Source organism: Anomaloglossus baeobatrachus, chromosome 12, assembly GCF_048569485.1.
Source record: "Anomaloglossus baeobatrachus isolate aAnoBae1 chromosome 12, aAnoBae1.hap1, whole genome shotgun sequence".
Classification (NCBI taxonomy): domain Eukaryota; kingdom Metazoa; phylum Chordata; class Amphibia; order Anura; family Aromobatidae; genus Anomaloglossus; species Anomaloglossus baeobatrachus.
This window is the reverse complement of record NC_134364.1, coordinates 130170748-130197502: the sequence shown is the minus strand read 5'-3', so window position 1 is coordinate 130197502 and position 26755 is coordinate 130170748. Positions and strand designations below refer to the sequence as shown.

At 52.4% G+C, this 26755-nt stretch overlaps 2 protein-coding genes across 2 annotated transcripts; one reads left to right on the top strand and one right to left on the bottom strand.

Moving 5' to 3' along the window:
- Window positions 1–211: 211 nt before the first annotated feature.
- PSMD4 (proteasome 26S subunit ubiquitin receptor, non-ATPase 4) lies at window positions 212–9607 on the top strand. The gene is made up of 9 exons (XM_075330770.1): window positions 212–350; window positions 3409–3523; window positions 3600–3686; window positions 3832–3900; window positions 5386–5601; window positions 5678–5786; window positions 5860–5991; window positions 9004–9068; window positions 9147–9607. Exons 1-9 carry the CDS (start codon window positions 229–231, stop codon window positions 9315–9317), a joined length of 1086 nt encoding a protein of 361 aa, XP_075186885.1. The 5' UTR covers window positions 212–228; the 3' UTR covers window positions 9318–9607.
- Window positions 9608–9733: 126 nt separating this feature from the next.
- On the bottom strand, window positions 9734–13656 carry LOC142257906 (uncharacterized). Its single transcript, XM_075330187.1, has 6 exons — window positions 13573–13656; window positions 13278–13427; window positions 11305–11427; window positions 10946–11056; window positions 10664–10781; window positions 9734–10574 (listed from the first exon to the last, which is right to left on the bottom strand). The coding sequence occupies exons 1-6, from the start codon at window positions 13636–13638 to the stop codon at window positions 10525–10527; spliced, it is 618 nt and encodes a 205-aa protein (XP_075186302.1). The 5' UTR covers window positions 13639–13656; the 3' UTR covers window positions 9734–10524.
- Window positions 13657–26755: the final 13099 nt, after the last annotated feature.

The following is a 26755-nucleotide window of genomic DNA, read 5'->3' as shown; positions in this document are numbered from 1 at the left end:
TCTTCCTCTGATTCCCCCTCCCCCGTCTTCTCCTCTTCCTCTGATTCCCCCTCCCCCGTCTTCTCCTCTTCCTCTGATTCCCCCTCCCCCGTCTTCTCCTCTTCCTCTGATTCCCCCTCCCCCGTCTTTTCCTCCTCCTCTGATTCCCCCTCCCCCTACTCCTCCTCCGCCTTCTTTTCCTGGTCTTCACCCCGTGTTTTGCCTTGCAGTGTGGATAATAGTGAATATATGAGAAATGGCGACTTTCTCCCGACGCGGCTCCAGGCTCAGCAGGACGCTGTCAACATCGTGTGTCATTCCAAGACGCGCAGTAACCCCGAGAATAACGTGGGGCTCATCACCCTCGCCAAGTACGTGCCGCCCTCACCTTATCTGTCTCTTATGATGCCACCCTACAGATTCCTGTATATCTCACTGGAGGAGGACCTCAGAGTATATATCAGCCTGTATATATAACCTGGGGGAGGGGTTAGTGTATTTACCAACTTGTATATTTCCTCAGGGGACAGGTTTAATGTATATACCAACCTGTATATTTCCATTGGGGAGGGGCTTGGCGTGTATACCAGCCTGTATATCTCCTCTGGGGCGGGGGCTTAGTGTGTATACCAGCCTGTATATCTCCTCTGGAGAGGTGCTTGGTATATATACCAGGCTGTATATCTCCTCTGGAGAGGTGCTTGGTATATATACTAGGCTATATATGTCCTCTGGGGAAGGGCTTAACTTGTATACCAGCCTGTATATCTCCTCTGGAGAGGTGCTTGGTGTGACGGGGGTGTACAACAGAGCAAAGGATGGACGAGGCCGAGGGACGATCCAACAGGTTTATTAACAGGAATGCAAGAACAGCACACGATAAGTCCACGTAAAACAGATTCGGGGCCCTTCCCGACAATCCTCGGACCGGATTACAAAGCAATCGTCCTTACAGTAGTCCAAAGAGTTCCACACAATCCCACGGGCCGCCACACAGGCCTAGCTCCGTCCGTGTCCACAGCCACACAGGCTGGAGCTCCTGCTCCCTTCAAGTTTCAGCTCACTCTGCCTGAATCTCCCAGGTAAGCAGAGTTTACACTAGTTGGACTCTAGGCCCACCTCCCCCTACTCCCAGGGATGGAAGTGCCTCAAGAGGATATAACCTTGCATTTTAGGGGGGTGATTACCTACAACAATAGAAATGTACACAGAAGTAGTTCAAATAAGACAATGAACCCAGCTTGAAATAGGAATCTGTACAGCATATACAGTGAGAGGGTAAATTACATCTTCACAATCCCCTTGGTATATATACCAGGCTGTATATCTCCTCTGGGGAAGGGCTTAACTTATATACCAGCCTGTGGATTTCCCTCGGTGGAGGGGCTTATTGTATTATAAGCTTGTGTAGCTCCTCTGGGGAGGGGCTTAGTGTGTATACCGGCCTGTGTAGCTCCTCTGGGGAGGGGCTTAGTGTGTATACCGGCCTGTGTAGCTCCTCTGGGGAGGGGCTTAGTGTGTATACCGGCCTGTGTAGCTCCTCTGGGGAGGGGCTTAGTGTGTATACCGGCCTGTGTAGCTCCTCTGGGGAGGGGCTTAGTGTGTATACCGGCCTGTGTAGCTCCTCTGGGGAGGGGCTTAGTGTGCATACCGGCCTGTGTAGCTCCTCTGGGGAGGGGCTTAGTGTGCATACCGGCCTGTATTTTTTTCGTGGGGGTGTGGTTCATATTGTCCTGTTTATTAACTCATGTCTCTATATACAGCTCTGTCAAATTCAGAGACCGCTGCAAAATGTTCAGGTTTTTCTGATTTTTCTCTTCATATTTGTGAGTAAAATGTAAACTGTTCTTTATTCTATAATCCACTGACGACGTCTCCGAATTTCCAGCAATAAATTTTGTATTTTCTGAAAATGAGAAATGGTGATAATAACAGAACAATGCACGGCTCTCACCTCAAATAATGCAAAGAAAACAAGGTCCTCATCATTCAGACACAACAATATAATAATGTCACCTCAGGAAGATTCAGTAATCAATATTTTGTGGAATAACCATGATTATTAATCCCAGCTCTCCTGCGTCTTGGCCGCTTTCCTCCAGTCTGTCACACTGCTTTTGGGTGACCTTATGACATTCCTGGTGCAGAAATGTAAGCAGCTCTTCTTTGTTTGATGGCTTGTGACTATCCATCTTCCTCTTGATTACATTTCTGAGGTTTTCAGTGGGGTTCAGGTCTGGAGATTGGGCTGGCCATGACAGGGTTTTGATGTGGTGGTCCTTCTTCCACACATTGATTGACCTCGCTGTGTGGCATGGCGCATTTTCCTGCTGGAAAAAAACAGTCCTCAGAGTTGGGGTACATTGCCTGAGCAGAAGGAAGCAACTGTTTTTCCAGGATAACCTTGTGTGCGGCTGATTCCTACGTCCTTCACAAAGTTTAATCTGCCCAATTCCAGCCTTGCTGAAGCATCCCCAGATCATCACTGATTTTCCATGAAATTTCACAGTGGGTGCAGACACTGTGGCTTGTCGCCTCTCCAGGTTTCTGTCTAACCATTAGACGACCAAGTGTTGGGCAAAGCTGAAAATTAGAGAAGATTACCTTACTCCAGTCCTCTATAGTCCAATCCTTATGGTCTTTGGCAAACGTCAGCCTGGCTCTCCTTTGCTTCTCATTGATGAAAGGCTTTTTCTAGCTTTACATGACTTGAGCCCTGCCTCTAGGAGCCAGTTATGAGCTGTTCTTCCGTGCACTTCACCCCGGCTGCCATTTGCCATTCCTTTTGTAGGTCACTTGATGTCATCCTGCGGTTGCTGTGACATTGGAATAAGATGATGGTCATCCCGGACAGTGGAGAGTCGCTTTCCCCCTCTGCCGGTCTTGTAGCTTTGTTGTCCCCAATATCTGCTGCTTGACCTTGTTGTAATGGATTGCTGTCTTAGAGATTTTAAGGATGGAGGTGACATGACGCTCCCCGTGTCCCTCTGCTAGTAAAGCCAGAATTGAGCCCTTCTTTTCCTCTCTTTTGATGGTTATAAGTTATGTTTTCATTCCTATTAGTTTTGGGATATTACTCGCACTTGTTTTGCCTCCAGCTCGTCCTGTAGCAGGAAGATTGTGGAGACCACAGCAGCGTTTCTTATACTTTCCCTCGTTAAGATTTGGTTCAGGTGATCCCCCTAATCCGGAGCACAGGAGGTGGAAGGAGGTGGACTGTGGCCGGGATTCAGCTGACCCTGGACTGGAAGTCAGACGTGTAGAGAAGAGGATTTTATACAACTGTGAAGTGGGCTCTTAATTTTTGCCAGAGCTGTATATCTCGGGGAGGGGCTCTGATCCCTTGGGGGGACGTGGTGAGCGCTCCTTTAGTGTCTCCCGGTGAGCCTGCTCCCCAGTTTTGGGGTTCACACTTCCCTTCTCTTGCAGTAATTGTGAGGTGCTGACCACCCTGACCCCGGACACTGGCAGGATCCTCTCCAAGCTTCACTCTGTACAGCCCGTGGGTAGGATCAGCTTCTGCACAGGGATCCGCATCGCACACGTGAGTCCTGGGGCCTCTGGGGGGCGCCTCTGATCCCCTGCTGGGGACACCCTGTGATTGTGCTTGATCTCAACAGCTGGCTTTGAAACATCGGCAAGGGAAGAACCACAAAATGAGGATCATCGCCTTCGTGGGCAGCCCAGTAGAGGACAATGAGAAGGACGTAAGTCGTCCTCACGGGCAGAGTCTGCTGCTGCTCTCTGTTATCAGCTGCTTTGTTTGTAATGAGGGGATGACATCACTGATCTCTGCGGAGGGAGGGAGCAGAGAACGGGGCCCTGAGTGTTAACAACCCCTGTTTCCTGCAGTTGGTAAAGATGGCCAAGCGTCTGAAGAAGGAGAAGGTCAGCGTAGACATCATCAACTTTGGGGAGGAGGTGAGTGGGGGACACTATGCGGGGAAGGAAGCGAGCGCTGGGGGGTCCAGCACTGGCCCGGGGAAGGAAGCGATGGGCTGGGGATCCAGCGCGGGGAGGAAGCGATGGGCCGGGGGGTCCAGCACTGGGCGGGGGAGGAAGCGATGGGCCCTGGGGGTCCAACGCGGGGGAGGAAGCGATGGGCCCTGGGGGTCCAACGCGGGGGAGGAAGCGATGGGCCCTGGGGGTCCAACGCGGGGGAGGAAGCGATGGGCTGGGGGTCCAGCACTAGGTGGGAGGAGGAAGCGATGGGCCGGGGGTTCAGCGCGGGCGAGGAAGCGATGGGCCGGGGGTTCAGCGCGGGCGAGGAAGCGATGGGCCGGGGGTTCAGCGCGGGCGAGGAAGTGATGGGACGGGGGTTCAGCGCGGGCGAGGAAGCGATGGGACGGGGGTTCAGCGCGGGCGAGGAAGCGATGGGCCGGGGGTTCAGCGCGGGCGAGGAAGCGATGGGCCGGGGGGTTCAGCGCGGGCGAGGAAGCGATGGGCCGGGGGGTTCAGCGCGGGCGAGGAAGCGATGGGCCGGGGGGTTCAGCGCGGGCGAGGAAGCGATGGGCCGGGGGGTTCAGCGCGGGCGAGGAAGCGATGGGCCGGGGGTACAGCGCGGGGGTGGAGGCGAGGGCCTGGCTGGGGGTCCAGCGCGGGGGAGGAAGTAATGGCCCGAGGGTCCAGCGCGGGGGTGGAGGCGAGGGTCCAGCGCGGGGGTGGAGGCGAGGGCCTGGCTGGGGGTCCAGCCTGGGGGAGGAAGTAATGGCCCGAGGGTCCAGCGCGGGGGTCGAGGTGAGGGCCTGGCTGGGGGTCCAGTGCGGGGGTGGAGGTGAGGGCCTGGCTGGGGGTCCAGCGCGGGGGTGGAGGCGAGGGCCTGGCTGGGGGTCCAGCGCGGGGGTGGAGGCGAGGGCCTGGCTGGGGGTCCAGCGCGGGGGGTGGAGGCGAGGGCCTGGCTGGGGGTCCAGCGCGGGGGTGGAGGCGAGGGCCTGGCTGGGGGTCCAGCGCGGGGGTGGAGGCGAGGGCCTGGCTGGGGGTCCAGCGCGGGGGTGGAGGCGAGGGCCTGGCTGGGGGTCCAGCGCGGGGGTGGAGGCGAGGGCCTGGCTGGGGGTCCAGCGCGGGGGTGGAGGCGAGGGCCTGGCTGGGGGTCCAGCGCGGGGGTGGAGGCGAGGGCCTGGCTGGGGGTCCAGCGCGGGGGTGGAGGCGAGGGCCTGGCTGGGGGTCCAGCGCGGGGGTGGAGGCGAGGGCCTGGCTGGGGGTCCAGCGCGGGGGTGGAGGCGAGGGCCTGGCTGGGGGTCCAGCGCGGGGGTGGAGGCGAGGGCCTGGCTGGGGGTCCAGCCCGGGGGAGGAAGTAATGGCCCGAGGGTCCAGCCCGGGGGTGGAGGCGAGGGCCTGGCTGGGGTCCAGCGCGGGGGAAGGGTGCTTATGATCTGAAGGTTAGTGATTGTTCTGATCATCCACTAGGAATCCAATACAGAGAAGCTGACGGCGTTCATCAACACACTTAATGGGAAGGACGGCACGGGGTCACACCTGGTCACTGTCCCCCCTGGGCCCAGCCTGGCCGACGCTCTCATCAGCTCGCCCATCTTGGCAGGAGAAGGGGGCGCCATGCTTGGACTGGGTGCCAGTGACTTTGAGTTCGGTGTTGATCCAAGTGCTGACCCTGAACTGGCTTTGGTGAGTGCTCTGTCCAGGGTGGCAGCTTTGCGTGCGCGCCCATGACCTGGGCAATAACGCTTGTGTGCCCCCGCAGGCTCTGCGTGTGTCGATGGAGGAGCAGAGGCAGCGGCAGGAGGAGGAGGCCCGGAGAGCAGCCGCTGCGTCTGCTGCGGAGGCCGGCATCACCTCCACTGTGGGAGATGGTGAGGGATGGTGGGTGTTGTGGGCGGTGGTCTCCTGGGCACGTGAGCCCCTCTTACTGTGTTCTGTGTCCAGATTCAGATGAGGCTCTGCTGAAAATGACGATTGGGCAGCAGGAAGGAGGCCGCAGTGGACTACCCGACTTCAGCAGCATGACCGAGGACGAGCAGATCGCGTACGCCATGCAAATGTCCCTACAGGGAGCAGGTACGTGCAGGGGCACATACACGGGGCACCGCCATCTGTCCCAGCACCGGGAGGGGAAAGGGGGAGCCTAAGAGCACCGGTATAAGATGAGATATGTGCTGTACACTGCAGGGATGTGACCCCTCTCCCACCCCCTCCAAGCAGTGTATCGGGCATGTTGTGATCCGTCTCCCTTCCATCTCAACGTCATGTACCGTGTGATGTGACCTGCCTCCCCTCCCCCTCGGGATAGTCTTCCCTGGTGATGTGACCCATCTCCCCCCTTGGATGTGACCCGTTTCCCCTCCCCTCTCGGGGCCGTGTACCGTGGGGATGTGACCCAGTTTCCCCTCCCCTCTCGGGGATGTGACCCCCATCTCTCCTCCCCCCTCGGGGCCGTGTACCGCGGGGATGTGACCCCCGTCTCCCCTCCCTCCTTGGGGATGTGACCCCCCTCCCTTGGAGCTGGGTACCACGAGGCTGTGTCCCGCCACCACCACATACACACACACACACACACACACATACAGACACACACACACACATACAGACACACACACACACATACAGACACACACACACACACACATACAGACACACACACACACATACAGACACACACACACACATACAGACACACACATACAGACACACACACACACACATACAGACACACACACACACACAGACACACACACACACACATACAGACACACACACACATACAGACACACACACACATACAGACACACACACACACACATAGACACACACACACACACACAGACACACACACATACAGACACACACACACACATACAGACACACACACACACATACAGACACACACACAGACACAGACACACACACACACACACACACAGACACACACACACAGACACACACACACACACATACAGACACACACACACACATACAGACACACACACATACAGACACACACACACACATACAGACACACACACACACATACAGACACACACACAGACACAGACACACACACAGACACACAGACACACACATACAGACACACACACACACATACAGACACACACACACACATACAGACACACACACACACACATACAGACACACACACACACACATACAGACACACACACACACACACACACACACACACACACACAGACACACACACACAGACACACACATACAGACACACACATACAGACACATACAGAGAGACACACACACATACAGACACACACATACAGACACACACACACATACAGACACATACAGAGAGACACACACACACACACACACACACACACACACACATAGAGACACACACACACACACATAGAGACACACACACACACATACAGAGACACACACACACACATACAGAGACACACACACACACACATACAGAGACACACACACACACATACAGAGACACACACACACAGACACACACACACACACACACACACACACACACATACAGACACACACACACAGACACACACACAGAGACACGCACATACAGAGACACACACACACACATACAGAGACACACACATACAGAGACACACACATACAGAGACACACACATACAGAGACACACACATACAGAGACACACAGACACACACACAGACACACACACATACAGACACACACACACACACATACAGACACACACACACACATACAGACACACACACACACACATACAGACACACACACACACACATACAGACACACACACATACAGACACACACACATACAGACACACACACACACACACATACAGACACACACACATACAGACACACACCCACACACACATACAGACACACACACACACACACACACACACACACACACACACACACACACACACACACACACATACAGACACACACACACACAGAGACACACAGAGACACACATACAGACACACACACATACAGACACACACACACACACACATACAGACACACACACACATACAGACACACACACACACATACAGACACATACAGAGAGAGACACACACACATACACACATACAGACACACACACACACACACAGAGACACACACACATACACACACATACAGACACACATACAGACACACACACACACAGAGACACACACACATACACACACATACAGACACACATACAGACACACACACACACACAGAGACACACACACATACACACACATACAGACACACACACACACACAGAGACACACACACACACATACAGACACATACAGAGAGAGACACACACACACACACACACACACACATACATACAGACACACACACACACATACATACATACAGACACACACACACACACACACATAGACACACACACACACAGAGACACACACACACATACACACACATACAGACACACACACACACATACAGACACATACAGAGAGAGACACACACACACACATACAGAGACACACACACACACATACAGAGACACACACACACACACATATACAGACACACACACACACATATACAGACACACACACACATATACAGAGACACACACACACACACACACACACACACATACAGACACACACACACATACAGACACACACACACATACAGACACACACACATACAGAGACACACACACACATACAGACACACACACACACACACACATACAGAGACACACACACACACACACACACAGACACACACACACACACACATAGACACACACACACACACATACAGACACACACACATACAGACACACAGACACACACACACACAGACACACACACAGACACACACACACACACATACAGACACACACACACACATACAGACACACACACACACATACAGACACACACACACACACACACACACACACACACACACACATACAGAGACACACACACATACAGACACACAAACACATACAGACAGACAGACAGACACACCTTTCCCCTCTTGGGGCCGTGTACCGCGGGGATGTGACCCATCTTTCTCTCCCTCAGAGTTCGGACAGGCGGAGCAGGGGGATCTGGACAGCAGTGCTATGGAGATCCCAGAACCAACAAAGGTAACCCCCCTCCGGTGCTGCATGTGTACATGTCATTATTGTCAGCTCCTAGGCCTACACCTCCCCTCTCTCTCACAGGAAGAGGACGACTATGATGTCATGCAGGACCCCGAATTCCTGCAGAGCGTTCTGGAAAACCTACCGGGCGTAGACCCCAACAATGAAGCTATCCGCAATGCAATGGGGTCCCTGGCCTCCCAAGCCTCCAAAGACAATAAGAAAGACAAAAAGGAGGAGGAGAAGAAGTAACTGGGTCCCCGAGTGATAGCGGGGGTCCGGCTTTACCAGTCACAATGCACAGAGGTGGCCCCTACATGAAGCAGGAATTTTGGGGTGTTGGTCTCTCCCAGGTGTGTTCTGGGGCCCCTCTGCCATGTATAAAGTGGGTTTTTTTGCACCTTCTGGGGGTTGCGGGCATGCTGGTACTTGTCGTTCAGCGAGGGGGGTGCAGGTTATTGACGCGGCCACAGTAGGTCACATGGTCTGCCGCCATGTTTGTACACTGATTTGACATCACAAATAAAAGCCTGTACAGCAAAGCGTCCTCTCCTGGTGCGCGCCGCGGCCGAGACTCTGCACTCTCCCGGGTCACAGCTTGTCTGAACGAGGGCAAAAACTGGTCCAAGACACAGACACCACAGAGTTAGCAATCATTTATTACTACAGGGCTCAGCAGGGGCCGGCGGAGGCAGGGAGGAGGGCTGGGATTGGTGCAGTGCCAGTGAAGCCACAGCCAATCATTGCCTGGGGAAAAGGGGCGTGTTCTGCACCCACATTGGGAGGTCTAGTCACATGTCACCTCAGCCCCGCCCCTCACTGTCAAGCAGCGTTTGTGTGTGGAAGTTGCTACAGTTTCGCTTCCTCACTGTCAAGAAGCATGTGTGGGTGTGTGCGGAGGTTGTCACAGCCCCGCCCCCTCACTGACAACCAGCCTGTGTGCGTGCAGAGGTTGTCACAGCCCCGCCCCCTCACTGACAACCAGCCTGTGTGTGTAGAGGTTGTCACAGGTCCACCCAATCACTGACTACCAGCGTGTGTGTGTGTGTGTGTGCGTGTGCGTGCGGAGATTGTCACAGCCCCGCCCCCTAACTGACAACCAGCCTGTGTGTGTGTGTGTGTGTGTAGGTTGTCACAGCCCCCCTTCCCCCCTGATGACAACCAGTGTGTGTGGAGGTTGTCACAGCCCCCATTACATATTTCTGGATGTGACGGGGGTGAAGTGAATACAGTGGTGTCTCCCGGTAATAAATGTGGGTGCAGAAGAGTGTACCCCGATGTATAGGAGGGGTGGAGTATGGGGCCATACTCCTGTGGTCATCTGGTCAGACATGGCCTACTTGTGGGGTGGATATGGGGGGGGGGGGGACACATTACGGAGGATGGTTCCGGTGGGTGTCGTGGTCACTACAGCTGAGCAGTCTGACCCGTGGCTCCTGGGGTCTTGTGGCCAGTGCAGTCAGGCAGCGAGACTGGGGCGCACTCTGCTGGAGGCCGGAGGAACAGCAGCTGTAATTAAGAAGATTGTCAGGTTGTATCTCCATCTGCTCTTAGGCCGCGTTCACACCAAGTATTTGGTGACCTCCCCTGCGGTTTACCTTGGAGGGGGCTTAGCAGGTAGGTGGGCTTGTTGTTACACAGCAGGGTGACGAGGCTTCCCAGGGATCCCACTCCTACCACCTGCACGTCCAGCGTCAGGCCCAGGCTGACATTCCTCTGGAGAAGGGAGCAGAGGATGATGAGGGGAGCAGAGGATGATGAGGGCAGCAGAGTCTGATGAGGGGAGCAGAGGATGATGAGGGGAGCAGAGGATGATGAGGGCAGCAGAGTCTGATGAGGGGAGCAGAGGCTGCGGCAGCGCCGTCCGCGGGGATATTTACCAGCACAGCCTGGAAGTAGTTCTCCAGCTCCTGGCAGGAGGGGAGGCTCTCGCTGGTGTCCATTCTCCGCGCCACGCAACCCTCGGGCCGTCCATGGTAGAGCATCAGGTGCTGGGGGCGGGAGGAGAGTGAGTGCAGACCCCCGATTACAGCGGAGGCCCCTAATTATCATGGTGGACCCCCAGAATGGCTACAGCACCTCCCCCAATAAATGTGCAGCCACCCAACAACTGCGTTAATAACTGAAGCCCCCCAATAATAGCAGTGCACCTCCTCCATAACTGCGGAACATCCCCCCCCCCCCCCCAATAACTGTCAAAAGGAGCCCCCTAATAACAGCAGGACCCCCTAATACTCACATTTTTGAGGTCACAGGTGATTCCGGACGCCGCTCCCAAGTCGCTGAGCTCACTGAACGCCAAGAGGAGAGATGCCTCATTCTGGACATTCAGCTGGGGGGCCAAAAGCCCGGAGGCATCACTCTGCGGACGAGAGGGTAATAAGCACCTGCACCCACACCCGCCAGACACGGCGAGGCACCCGCCAGACACGGCGAGGCACCCACGCACCCGCCAGACACGGCGAGGCACCCGCCAGACACGGCGAGGCACCCGCCAGACTCGGCGAGGCACCCGCCAGACACGGCGAGGCACCCACGCACCCGCCAGACACGGCGAGGCACCCACGCACGCGCCAGACACGGCGAGGCACCCACGCACGCGCCAGACACGGCGAGGCACCCACGCACGCGCCAGACACGGCGAGGCACCCACGCATGCGCCAGACACGGCGAATCACCCACACACGTGCCAGACACAGCAAACTTTCAACCGCAGACACAGCAACACACCTGCCAGATAAGTACCAACACACACAAACAACTGCAACTCTGGAGGGGACTGGAGAATAAAACACAATGTACCAGCAGAATAGTGACTGCAGCTCTGGAGGGGACTGGAGGATAATACCTTATGTAATAGCAGAATAGTGACTGCAGCTCTGGAGGTGACTGGAGGAGAAGACCTTATGTAATAGAATAGTGACTGCAGCTCTGGAGGTGACTGGAGGATAAGACCTTGTGTAATAGCAGAATAGTGAGTGCAGCTATGGAGAATTAAACCTTATGTAATAGAAGAATAGTGACTGCAGCTCTGGAGGTGACTGACGATAAGACCTGATGTAACAGCAGAATAGTGAGTGCAGCTCTGGAGTTGACTGGAGGATAAGACCTTATGTAACAGCAGAATAGTGAGTGTAGCTCTGGGGCTGACTGAGGATAAAGGGTACTTTGCATGCTGTGACATCGCTACTGCGATCTCGTCGGGGTCAAATCGAAAGTGACGCACATCCGGCGCTGGTAACGACGTCGCAACGTGTAAAGCCTAGATGCGCCGATAAACGATCGCAAAAGCGTCGTAAATCGGTGATCTGTGTAGTGTCGGTCATTTCCATAATGTCGCACCGATAGGAGGTACGACGTTGTTCCTCGTTCCTGCGGCAGACCACATCGCTGTGTATGAAGCCGCAGGAGCGAGGAACATCTCCTACCTGCGTCCACCGGCTATGCGGAAGGAAGGAAGGAGGTGGGCGGGATGTTTACGTCCCGCTCATCTCCGCCCCTCAGCTTCTATTGGCTGCCTGCCGTGTGACGCCGCACGACCCGCCCCCTTAGGAAGGAGGCGGGTCTCCGGCCAGAGCGATATCACAGGGCAAGTAAGTGCGTGTGAAGCTGCCGTAGCGATAATGTTCACTACGCCAGCTATCACAAGAGATCGCATCTGCGACGGGGGCGGGGACTATCGCGCTCGACATCACTACCATCGGCTAGCAATGTCGCAGCGTGCAAAGTGCCCCTAAGACCTGATGTAATAGCAGAATAGTGAGTGCAGCTCTGGGGGTGACTGAGGATAAGACCTGATATAATAGAATAGTGAGTGCAGCTCTAGGGGTGACTGAGGATATGACCTGATGTAATAGCAGAATAGTGATTGCAGCTCTGGGGGTGACTGAGGATATGACCTGATGTAATAGCAGAATAGTGAGTGCAGCTCTAGGGGTGACTGAGGATATGACCTGATGTAATAGCAGAATAGTGAGTGCAGCTCTAGGGGTGACTGAGGATATGACCTGATGTAATAGCAGAATAGTGAGTGCAGCTCTGGGGGTGACTGAGGATATGACCTGATGTAATAGCAGAATAGTGAGTGCAGCTCTGGGAGTGACTGAGGATAAGATCTGATGTAATAGCAGAATAGTGAGTGCAGCTCTGGGGGTCATAGGTGGCATCCCCATTCCTCTCGAGTAGAGCGTGCACTCGCTACGGGGCACTTACCTGGCTGCAGTGGACCCTCCCCAGGTAGGTGGCGAGCAGGACTCCCAGGACACTGATAGACAAGGCCGCGATGGCCCCGATGGTCATTATCAGCAGCTTGCGGGCTGAGGGTGCGGGCGGTGCTGGGAACTCCAGACCAACTGGGAAAGACTGGAAGATACAAGCCGCGTATTGTAAGGTCCCCCCAGTGCAGGGTGTGGGCACGAGGAGCTGTGCTGTCAGGACAGAGGGGGGGGCGCACAAGGGCCACATAGGAGGGTCCTGTTAACTTGTGATATAGCGGCCTGTAACTTACATATGGGGGGGTCTTCAGCTGGACTCTGGGGGGCCAGGACTCTGCGCTCTTCTCCTCTGTGGACATGGTGGTCTACGTACTGGTACAGGCAGCTCCGGGGTAATATTGGGGGCAGGTGCCAGGTGCAGATTATATAGGGACTGGCCCCCACCCCCCCATTACTGACCAACCAGCTCCTGCCAGGTGAGGGGGGAGCAGCCCCCCGTATAATGTTCCTGTGGTGCACAATGGGACGCGGGGCCTGCCAAGATGGGATACCTGAGTGCCCGGACCAGCCCTCACACAGAACGCCTCTGTTCCTGCCGGGATGAATAGAGCCCACTGTCAGGCTGCCCAGGGTTCATCATCTCCCCTCCGACAATATGTCTGCCATAAAGCAAGTGCGGACCCCGAAAATACAACTGTCAGCACCATCCAACTAAATATATACAACCGCAGGGGCCTTACACTGTATATAACTCATACCACCAGGGACAACACTACATATACCCCTGACCACCAGGGACAGCACACTACATATACCCCTGACCACCAGGGACAGCACACTACATATACCCCTGACCACCAGGGACAGCACACTCCATATACCCCTGACCACCAGAGACAGCACACTACATATACCCCTGACCACCAGGGACAGCACACTACATATACCCCTGACCACCAGGGACAGCACACTACATATACCCCTGACCACCAGGGACAGCACACTACATATACCCCTGACCACCAGGGACAGCACACTACATATACCCCTGACCACCAGGGACAGCACACTACATATACCCCTGACCACCAGGGACAGCACACTACATATACCCCTGACCACCAGGGACAGAACACTACATATACCCCTGACCACCAGGGACAGCACACTACATATACCCCTGACCACCAGGGACATCACTACCTATACCCCTGACCACCAGAGACAACACACTACCTATACCCCTGACCACCAGGGACAGCACACTACATATACCCCTGACCACCAGAGACAACACACTCCATATACCCCTGACCACCAGGGACAGCACACTACATATACCCCCTGACCACCAGGGACAGCACACTACATATACCCCCTGACCACCAGGGACAGCACACTACATATACCCCCTGACCACCAGGGACAGCACACTACATATACCCCCTGACCACCAGGGACAGCACACTACATGTACCCCCTGACCACCAGGGACAGCACACTACATGTACCCCTGACCACCAGGGACAGCACACTACATGTTCCCCTGACCACCAGGGACAGCACACTACATGTACCCCTGACCACCAGGGACAGCACACTACATGTACCCCTGACCACCAGGGACAGCACACTACATATACCCCTGACCACCAGGGACAGCACACTACATATACCCCTGACCACCAGGGACATCACTACCTATACCCCTGACCACCAGGGACAGCACACTACCTATACCCCTGACCACCAGGGACAGCACACTGCCTATACCCCTGACTACCAGAGACTACACACTACATATTCCCCTGACCACCAGAGACAACACACTACATATACCCCTGACCACCAGGGACAACACACTACATATACCCCTGACCACCAGGGACAGCACACTACATATACCCCTGACCACCAGGGACAGCACACTACATATACCCCTGACCACCAGGGACAGCACACTACATATACCCCTGACCACCAGGGACAGCACACTACATATACCCCTAACCACCAGGGACAGCACACTACATATACCCCTGACCACCAGGGACAGCACACTACATATACCCCTAACCACCAGGGACAGCACACTACATATACCCCTGACCACCAGGGACAGCACACTACATATACCCCTGACCACCAGGGACAGCACACTACATATACCCCTGACCACCAGGGACAGCACACTACATATACCCCTGACCACCAGGGACAGCACACTACATATACCCCTAACCACCAGAGACAGCACACTACATATACCCCTGACCACCAGGGACAACACACTACATATATAACCAAGACCACCAGAGACAGCACACTACATATACCCCTGACTACCAGAGATAATACACTACATATACCCCTGACTACCAGAGATAACACACTCCATATACCCCTGACCACCAGGGACAGCACACTACATATACCCCTGACCACCAGAGACAACACTCCATATACCCCTGACCACCAGGGACAGCACACTACATATACCCCTGACCACCAGGGACAGCACACTACATATACCCCTGACCACCAGGGACAGCACACTGCATATACCCCTGACTACCAGAGACTACACACTACATATACCCCTGACCACCAGGGACAGCACACTACATATACCCCTGACCACCAGGGACAGCACACTACATATACCCCTGACCACCAGGGACAGCACACTACATGTACCCCCTGACCACCAGGGACAGCACACTACATGTACCCCCTGACCACCAGGGACAGCACACTACATGTACCCCCTGACCACCAGGGACAGCACACTACATGTACCCCCTGACCACCAGGGACAGCACACTACATGTACCCCCTGACCACCAGGGACAGCACACTACATGTACCCCCTGACCACCAGGGACAGCACACTACATGTACCCCCTGACCACCAGGGACAGCACACTACATGTACCCCTGACCACCAGGGACAGCACACTACATGTTCCCCTGACCACCAGGGACAGCACACTACATGTACCCCTGACCACCAGGGACAGCACACTACATGTACCCCTGACCACCAGGGACAGCACACTACATATACCCCTGACCACCAGGGACATCACTACCTATACCCCTGACCACCAGGGACAGCACACTACCTATACCCCTGACCACCAGGGACAGCACACTGCATATACCCCTGACTACCAGAGACTACACACTACATATTCCCCTGACTACCAGAGACTACACACTACATATACCCCCTGACCACCAGGGACAGCACACTACATATACCCCCTGACCACCAGGGACAGCACACTACATATACCCTCTGACCACCAGGGACAGCACACTACATATACCCCCTGACCACCAGGGACAGCACACTACATATACCCCCTGACCACCAGGGACAGCACACTACATGTACCCCTGACCACCAGGGACAGCACACTACATGTACCCCTGACCACCAGGGACAGCACACTACATGTACCCCTGACCACCAGGGACAGCACACTACATATACCCCCTGACCACCAGGGACAGCACACTACATATACCCCCTGACCACCAGAGACAGCACACTACATATACCCCTGACCACCAGAGACAGCACACTACATATACCCCTGACCACCAGAGACAACACACTACATATACCCCTGACCACCAGAGACAACACACTTCATATACCCCTGACCACCAGGGACAACACACTACATATATAACCAAGACCACCAGAGACAGCACACTACATATATAACCAAGACCACCAGGGACAGCACACTACATATACCCCTGACTACCAGAGATAATACACTACATATACCCCTGACCACCAGAGACAGCACACTGCATATACCCCTGACCACCAGGGACAGCACACTACATATACCCCTGACCACCAGGGACAGCACACTACATATACCCCTGACCACCAGGGACAGCACACTACATATACCCCTGACCACCAGGGACATCACTACCTATACCCCTGACCACCAGAGACAGCACACTACATATACCCCTGACCACCAGGGACAGCACACTACATATACCCCTGACCACCAGAGACAGCACACTACATATACCCCTAACCACCAGAGACAGCACACTACATATACCCCTGACCACCAGGGACAGCACACTACATATACCCCTGACCACCAGGGACAGCACACTCCATATACCCCTGACCACCAGAGACAATACACTTCGCATGCAAATTAGTTATGTGCTGTAGTGGAGGTAACACTGCGGGGTCCCTCTGCTGCTGCTGTGACTGGGGCCTGGTGAAGAGAAGGGGCCCGTCCTGCCTGGGGCTTAATAAAGATAAGTATTTACCCCGGGCCGGGCCCCCTCTCTTCACGGGGCCCGGTACACCAGTCAAGTAGTAATGCCCTGATGGCGGCCATGTCCCTGAGTATGGCGCACCTTGTGTTTTTTGAGACTCCAGTAACGTTGTAGCTCTGAAATATGGCCAAACTGGTGGCAAATGGCATCTCGGCAGCTTCACGCTTGATTTTCCTCAATTCATAGGCAGTTATTTTGCTCCTTTTTTGCCCAGCACGCTTCTTGCGACCCTGTTGGCTATTTGCCATGAAACGCTTGATTGTTCGGTGATCACACTTCAAAAATTTGGCAATTTCAAGACTGCTGCGTCCCTCTGCAAGACATCGCACAATATGGACTTTTCAGAGCCCGTCAAATCTCTCTTCTGACCCATTTTGTCAAAGGAAAGGAAGTTACCTAATAATTAAGCCCCCCTTATAGGCCTAAAACACACTTCCGCAAAAAAAACGTACGTGTCTCACGGTCCGTTTTTCGGGTCCGTGTTCCGTTTTTTTAGGGGCGTTTCTCCGGTACGTATGGCATCCGTGTGATGGCGTATGCGAGCAGTGTGTGCGTGTGGAATGTCCGTATTGACATAAAATACGTCCGTGTGCTGTCCGTGTGCAGTCCGTGTGCTGTCCGTGTGCAGTCCGTGTGCTGTCCATTTTTAAAGGCCCGCATTCTTACCCAATTAACGATGTTAATCATTCATCATGAGATCCTGGTGTTGTTTGCTTTCAATTGACCTGATAGATTGGTAACAAGAGTTTCAGATTTTGTGATGAAAAACGGACACGGACGATATGTGTTGAACACGGACATACTCCGTGTGCGGTCCGTGCAGGCACAGACCCATAGACTAAAGCGGGTCCGTGCCTGCGTGCTGCCGGCCAAAAACGGACATGTCGTCCATGTAGAAAAGCGCACACACGTACTTACCTCACGGACACACGTTCCGTGTGATTTTACGTGTGTGTGCCATCTACCATTGAATAACATGGGTCTCCGTGTCTCCGGTACGTGCAAATACGTACCGCACACGTACAAAAAAAACGTGTGTGTGTTGCGGGTCATATAGGGTGTTGATGTCACTACACCGCACCCCTCCTCATTACAGAGACGCACATCACCGGAGTTACTTCATTGGTAGTTGGCTCTCAGCCTATACAGCTTGGAGTAGGACGACCTGTATAACAAGCATCATGTGATCACAATACTCATTTGCCTAATAATTCTGCACACAGTGTATATTAAGAATAAATAATGGCATAGACATCTGCATATTATAGAGTTATTGATATATGTACCAATACATATGTATATATATACACATCATATGCTATGCAGAAAAGGACTATAATATGTGAACCAAATCGCTAGCAACAGACAAAAACAAACACGAGAGAGGCGATCATCGGTTCAACTCTTTTTTATTATTATTATTATTATTATTATTATTATTATTATTATTATTCATATTATGATTTAGAACATGCAGAGAGATGATGGGGAAAGAAAAACGGTATACATCACCGCAGACAGTACAAAAAATGGTAGCAATGTACCGATTATATACAAAAATGGTATATTATCAAATCCAACCAGGGAATGGTGACCCACAGATCAGAAACACATGCTCACAGAGTGCACCAGGGCAACTCTTAATATAAGATAGAATATAAAAATAAACTAGAGAACCTAGTATATATAAGAGGAAGCCATGGATAGCAATATTTAACCTCTCAATATAGAGAGGATTATATCATACTAGAAGGTGGCCGAATTCTACGCATCGGGTATTCTAGAATTTACGTATTGTGTAGTTCATGTAAGATTTTTGTTATATATATAGATGTTGTTGTCTGTAGTTACCAAGTGTTTGTGTAGGGCTGTACATGTTCTGGGTGTTTTCTGGGTGTGGCGGGGGGTGAGAGTGGTGTTGTTTGTGTGTTGCGTTGTGTGTGTTGCGTTGTTTGTGGAGCGCTGTGTGGCTGTAGCATTGTGTGTGTGTTGCGTGGTTTGTGTGTGTTTTGGGGGGAGGTATGTTTTGTGCAGTGTGTGTGTTGCGCTGTATGTGCGTATATTTATGTATGCCGCGGTGTTTGTGTGTTGGGTGTTGTGTGTGTGCAGCGTTGTCTGTGTGTGTGGGTGTCTGTGTAGGGCGGTGTTTGTGTTTCCCAGTGTGTGTGTGTTGTGCAGTGCGCGTGTGTGTGTTGGGGGGAGGTGTGCACCTCCCATCGTGCTCCATCCTCCATGCTGCGCACCTCCCATCGTGCTCCATCCTCCATGCTGCGCACCTCCCATCGTGCTCCATCCTCCATGCTGCGCACCCTCCATCGTGCTCCATCCCCCAAGCTGCACTCCCCATCGTGCTCCATCCCCTAAGCTGCACACCCCCCATCGTGCTCCATCCCCCATGCTGTGCACCCCCCATCGTGCTCCATCCCCCATGCTGCGCATTCCCCATCGTGCTCCATCCCCCATGCTGCGCATTCCCCATCGTGCTCCTTCTCCCATGCTGCGCACTCCCAAACGTGCTCCATCCGCCATGCTGCTCACTCCCAAACGTGCTCCATCCGCCATGCTGCGCACTCCCTATCGTGCTCCATCCCCCATGCTGCGCACCCCCCATAGTGCTCCATCCCCCATGCTGGCCGCAGCATCAGCCTCTGTGCCCGCAGCATCAGCCTCTGTGCCCGCAGCATCAGCCTCTGTGCCCGCAGCATCAGCCTCTGTGCCCGCAGCATCAGCCTCTGTGCCCGCATCATCAGCCTCTGTGCCCGCATCATCAGCCTCTCTGCCCGCAGCATCAGCCTCTGTGCCCGCAGCACCAGCCTCTGTGCCCGCAGCATCAGCCTCTGTGCCCGCAGCACCAGCCTCTGTGCCCGCAGCATCAGCCTCTGTGCCCGCAGCATCAGCCTCTCTGCCCGCAGCATCAGCCTCTCTCCTCACAGCCTACCCCAGCCTCAGCCTCCCCCAACATCAGCCTCTCTTCTCTCAGCCTGCCCCCTCCCAGCCTTCCCCAGGATCAGCCTCTCTCCTCCCAGCCTCCTCCAGCACGCCGTGCTCCTCTGCCGCCACTCACAGATCCGATCGTATACACTCACACTCACACCCACCCGATCGCATACACTCACACCCACCCGATCGCATACACTCACACCCACCCGATCGCATACACTCACGCACACACACATTGACGATATTACACATAGGCGCTCATACTCACAACATCCGGAGATACCACATGCTTCCGGCCATGTGATCCTCCGGCAGGTCCTGAAAGCTCACAGCACAGTACCGCCGCCGAGAAGCAAGCGATATCCCAGGATGTTGTGAGTGTGTGGATGTGATGTGTGTGTGAGGTGTGTGTGAGAGTGAGTGTGATCTGATGTGTGTGTGTGTGTACTCACCTGGGGCTCCGTGTCAGTTGGGGGAATGCGTGCGGGGGCGGGGCCAGAGCGAGCGTGCATTGCGTGAGGGGGGCGGGGCCTGCAGAGAGCCGGGGCGAGAGGCCAATCCGTGTGGGGGGGCGGGGCCATGGTGAGCCCAGCGGCCAATCAGCTTTGTGTCACCGTAAGGACACAATTTTGGAGCATGACAGACAGACAGACAGAATAAGGCAATTATATATATAGATGAAATACACCATGTAAGCATGTATCCATGTTGGTGGTGGAAAACCACACCGCAGCGAGAAGGCACAAAGACCACAATAAACAATTATAGTGCGAGTAAATGAGGTAATTCAATATATATATATGTGTACTCTCACATTAGGGTCGATGTGTATTTCCAGCAGCAGCGGTATGGACCAGCACCAACAGTGACATACAATGCTACTAGTTGCTGAAGATCACAATATCCACATAGTTCAATTACAGCATGGCGGTAAAAAGCAGCATGTTGCCACTAATTCAAGGCTACTAACCGCTGATTAGAACAAGGCAATCATACGATCATAACATTACCTAGATAAGAAGACTGCGGAGGGAATGCGCCCGATGCGCATTTCGGAGTGTACCTTCGTCAGGGAGCATGGATATTACTGTAGTGACAGCTCCTAGTGACAGCGGTATATTACCATACCATATTACTATTACCATATAGTATATTACTATAGTGACAGCTCCTGGTGACAGCAGTATATTACTATAGTGACAGCTCCTGGTGACAGCGGTATATTACTATAGTGACAGCTCCTGGTGACAGCAGTATATTACTATAGTGACAGCTCCTGGTGACAGCGGTATATTACTATAGTGACAGCTCCTGGTGACAGCGGTATATTACTATAGTGACAGCTCCTGGTGACAGCGGTATATTACTATAGTGACAGCACCTGGTGACAGCGGTATATTACTATAGTGACAGCTCCTGGTGACAGCGGTATATTACTATAGTGACAGCTCCTGGTGACAGCGGTATATTACTATAGTGACAGCTCCTGGTGACAGCGGTATATTACTATAGTGACAGCTCCTGGTGACAGCGGTATATTACTATAGTGACAGCTCTTGGTGACAGCGGTATATTACTATAGTGACAGCGCCTGGTGACAGCGGTATATTACTATAGTGACAGCGCCTGGTGACAGCGGTATATTACTATAGTGACAGCGCCTGGTGACAGCGGTATATTACCATAGTGACAGCTCCTGGTGACAGCGGTATATTACCATAGTGACAGCTCCTGGTGACAGCGGTATATTACTATAGTGACAGCGCCTGGTGACAGCGGTATATTACCATAGTGACAGCTCCTGGTGACAGCGGTATATTACCATAGTGACAGCTCCTGGTGACAGCGGTATATTACCATAGTGACAGCACCTGGTGACAGCGGTATATTACCATAGTGACAGCTCCTGGTGACAGCGGTATATTACTATAGTGACAGCGGTATATTACTATAGTGACAGCTCCTGGTGACAGCGGTATATTACCATAGTGACAGCTCCTGGTGACAGCGGTATATTACCATAGTGACAGCTCCTGGTGACAGCGGTATATTACCATAGTGACAGCTCCTGGTGACAGCGGTATATTACCATAGTGACAGCTCCTGGTGACAGCGGTATATTACCATAGTGACAGCGCCTGGTGACAGCGGTATATTACCATAGTGACAGCGCCTGGTGACAGCGGTATATTACCATAGTGACAGCTCCTGGTGACAGCGGTATATTACCATAGTGACAGCTCCTGGTGACAGCGGTATATTACCATAGTGACAGCTCCGGGTGACAGCGGTATATTACCATAGTGACAGCTCCGGGTGACAGCGGTATATTACCATAGTGACAGCTCCTGGTGACAGCGGTATATTACCATAGTGACAGCTCCTGGTGACAGCGGTATATTACCATAGTGACAGCTCCTGGTGACAGCGGTATATTACCATAGTGACAGCTCCTGGTGACAGCGGTATATTACCATAGTGACAGCTCCTGGTGACAGCGGTATATTACCATAGTGACAGCTCCGGGTGACAGCGGTATATTACCATAGTGACAGCGGTATATTACCATAGTGACAGCTCCGGGTGACTGCGGTATATTACCATAGTGACAGCTCCTGGTGACAGCGGTATATTACCATAGTGACAGCTCCTGGTGACAGCGGTATATTACCATAGTGACAGCTCCTGGTGACAGCGGTATATTACCATAGTGACAGCTCCTGGTGACAGCGGTATATTACCATAGTGACCGCTCCTGGCGACAGCGGTATATTACCATAGTGACAGCTCCTGGCGACAGCGGTATATTACTATAGTGACAGCGCCTGGCGACAGCGGTATATTACTATAGTGACAGCTCCTGGCGACAGCGGTATATTACTATAGTGACAGCTCCGTGTGACAGCGGTATATTACCATAGTGACAGCTCCTGGTGACAGCGGTATATTACCATAGTGACAGCTCCGGGTGACAGCGGTATATTACTATAGTGACAGCTCCTGGTGACAGCGGTATATTACCATAGTGACAGCGCCTGGTGACAGCGGTATATTACCATAGTGACAGCTCCTGGTGACAGCGGTATATTACCATAGTGACAGCTCCTGGTGACAGCGGTATATTACTATAGTGACAGCTCCTGGTGACAGCGGTATATTACCATAGTGACAGCTCCTGGAGATAGCGGTATATTACCATAGTGACAGCTCCTGGTGACAGCAGTATATTACCATAGTGACAGCTCCTGGTGATAGCAGTATATTACTATAGTGACAGCGCCTGGCGACAGCGGTATATTACCATAGTGACAGCTCCTGGTGACAGCAGTATATTACTATAGTGACAGCGCCTGGCGACAGCGGTATATTACTATAGTAACAGCTCCTGGTGACAGCGGTATATTATTATAGTGACAGCTCCTGGTGACAGCGGTATATTATTATAGTAACAGCTCCTGGTGACAGCGGTATATTATTATAGTGACAGCTCCTGGTGACAGCGGTATATTACCATAGTGACAGCTCCTGGTGACAGCGGTATATTACCATAGTGACAGCTCCTGGTGACAGCGGTATATTACTATAGTGACAGCGCCTGGCGACAGCGGTATATTACTATAGTGACAGCTCCTGGTGACAGCGGTATATTATTATAGTGACAGCGCCTGGTGACAGCAGTATATTACTATAGTAACAGCTCCTGGTGACAGCGGTATATTATTATAGTGACAGCTCCTGGTGACAGCAGTATATTACTATAGTGACAGCTCCTGGTGACAGCGGTATATTATTATAGTAACAGCTCCTGGTGACAGCGGTATATTATTATAGTGACAGCTCCTGGTGACAGCGGTATATTATTATAGTGACAGCTCCTGGTGACAGCAGTATATTACTATAGTAACAGCTCCTAGTGACAGCGGTATATTATTATAGTGACAGCTCCTGGTGACAGCAGTATATTACCATAGTGACAGCTCCTGGTGACAGCGGTATATTACTATAGTGACAGCTCCTGGTGACAGCAGTATATTACCATAGTGACAGCTCCTGGTGACAGCGGTATATTACCATAGTGACAGCTCCTGGTGACAGCGGTATATTACCATAGTGACAGCTCCTGGTGACAGTAGTATATTACTATAGTGACAGCGCCTGGCGACAGCGGTATATTACTATAGTGACAGCTCCTGGTGACAGCGGTATATTATTATAGTGACAGCGCCTGGTGACAGCGGTATATTACCATAGTGACAGCTCCGGGTGACAGCGGTATATTACCATAGTGACAGCTCCTGGTGACAGCGGTATATTACCATAGTGACAGCTCCGGGTGACAGCGGTATATTACTATAGTGACAGCTCCTGGTGACAGCGGTATATTACCATAGTGACAGCTCCTGGTGATAGCGGTATATTACCATAGTGACAGCTCCTGGTGACAGCAGTATATTACTATAGTGACAGCGCCTGGCGACAGCGGTATATTACCATAGTGACAGCTCCTGGTGACAGCGGTATATTATTATAGTGACAGCTCCTGGTGACAGCAGTATATTACTATAGTGACAGCGCCTGGCGACAGCGGTATATTACCATAGTGACAGCTCCTGGTGACAGCGGTATATTATTATAGTAATAGCGCCTGATGACAGCGGTATATTACCATAGTGACAGCGCCTGGTGACAGCGGTATATTACTATAGTAACAGCTCCTGGTGACAGCGGTATATTATTATAGTGACAGCTCCTGGTGACAGCGGTATATTATTATAGTGACAGCTCCTGGTGACAGCGGTATATTATTATAGTAACAGCTCCTGGTGACAGCGGTATATTACCATAGTGACAGCTCCTGGTGACAGCGGTATATTATTATAGTAATAGCGCCTGATGACAGCGGTATATTACCATAGTGACAGCGCCTGGTGACAGCGGTATATTACTATAGTAACAGCTCCTGGTGACAGCGGTATATTATTATAGTGACAGCTCCTGGTGACAGCGGTATATTATTATAGTGACAGCTCCTGGTGACAGCGGTATATTATTATAGTAACAGCTCCTGGTGACAGCGGTATATTATTATAGTGACAGCTCCTGGTGACAGCGGTATATTATTATAGTGACAGCTCCTGGTGACAGCAGTATATTACTATAGTAACAGCTCCTGGTGACAGCGGTATATTACTATAGTGACAGCTCCTGGTGACAGCGGTATATTACTATAGTAACAGCTCCTGGTGGCAGCGGTATATTACTATAGTGACAGCTCCTGGTGACAGCGGTATATTATTATAGTGACAGCGCCTGGTGACAGCAGTATATTACTATAGTAACAGCTCCTGGTGACAGCGGTATATTACTATAGTGACAGCGCCTGGTGACAGCGGTATATTATTATAGTGACAGCTCCTGGTGACAGCGGTATATTACTATAGTGACAGCTCCTGGTGACAGCGGTATATTACCATAGTGACAGCTCCTGGTGACAGCGGTATATTATTATAGTGACAGCGCCTGGTGACAGCAGTATATTACTATAGTAACAGCTCCTGGTGACAGCGGTATATTATTATAGTGACAGCGCCTGGTGACAGCAGTATATTACTATAGTAACAGCTCCTGGTGACAGCGGTATATTATTATAGTGACAGCTCCTGGTGACAGCGGTATATTATTATAGTGACAGCTCCTGGTGACAGCGGTATATTATTATAGTAACAGCTCCTGGTGACAGCGGTATATTATTATAGTGACAGCTCCTGGTGACAGCAGTATATTACTATAGTAACAGCTCCTGGTGACAGCGGTATATTATTATAGTGACAGCTCCTGGTGACAGCGGTATATTATTATAGTAACAGCTCCTGGTGACAGCGGTATATTATTATAGTGACAGCTCCTGGTGACAGCGGTATATTACTATAGTGACAGCTCCTGGTGACAGCGGTATATTACTATAGTGACAGCGCCTGGTGACAGCGGTATATTACTATAGTGACAGCGCCTGGTGACAGCGGTATATTACCATAGTGACAGCTCCTGGTGACAGCGGTATATTACCATAGTGACAGCTCCTGGTGACAGCAGTATATTACTATAGTGACAGCGCCTGGCGACAGCGGTATATTACTATAGTGACAGCTCCTGGTGACAGCGGTATATTACTATAGTGACAGCTCCTGGTGACAGCAGTATATTACTATA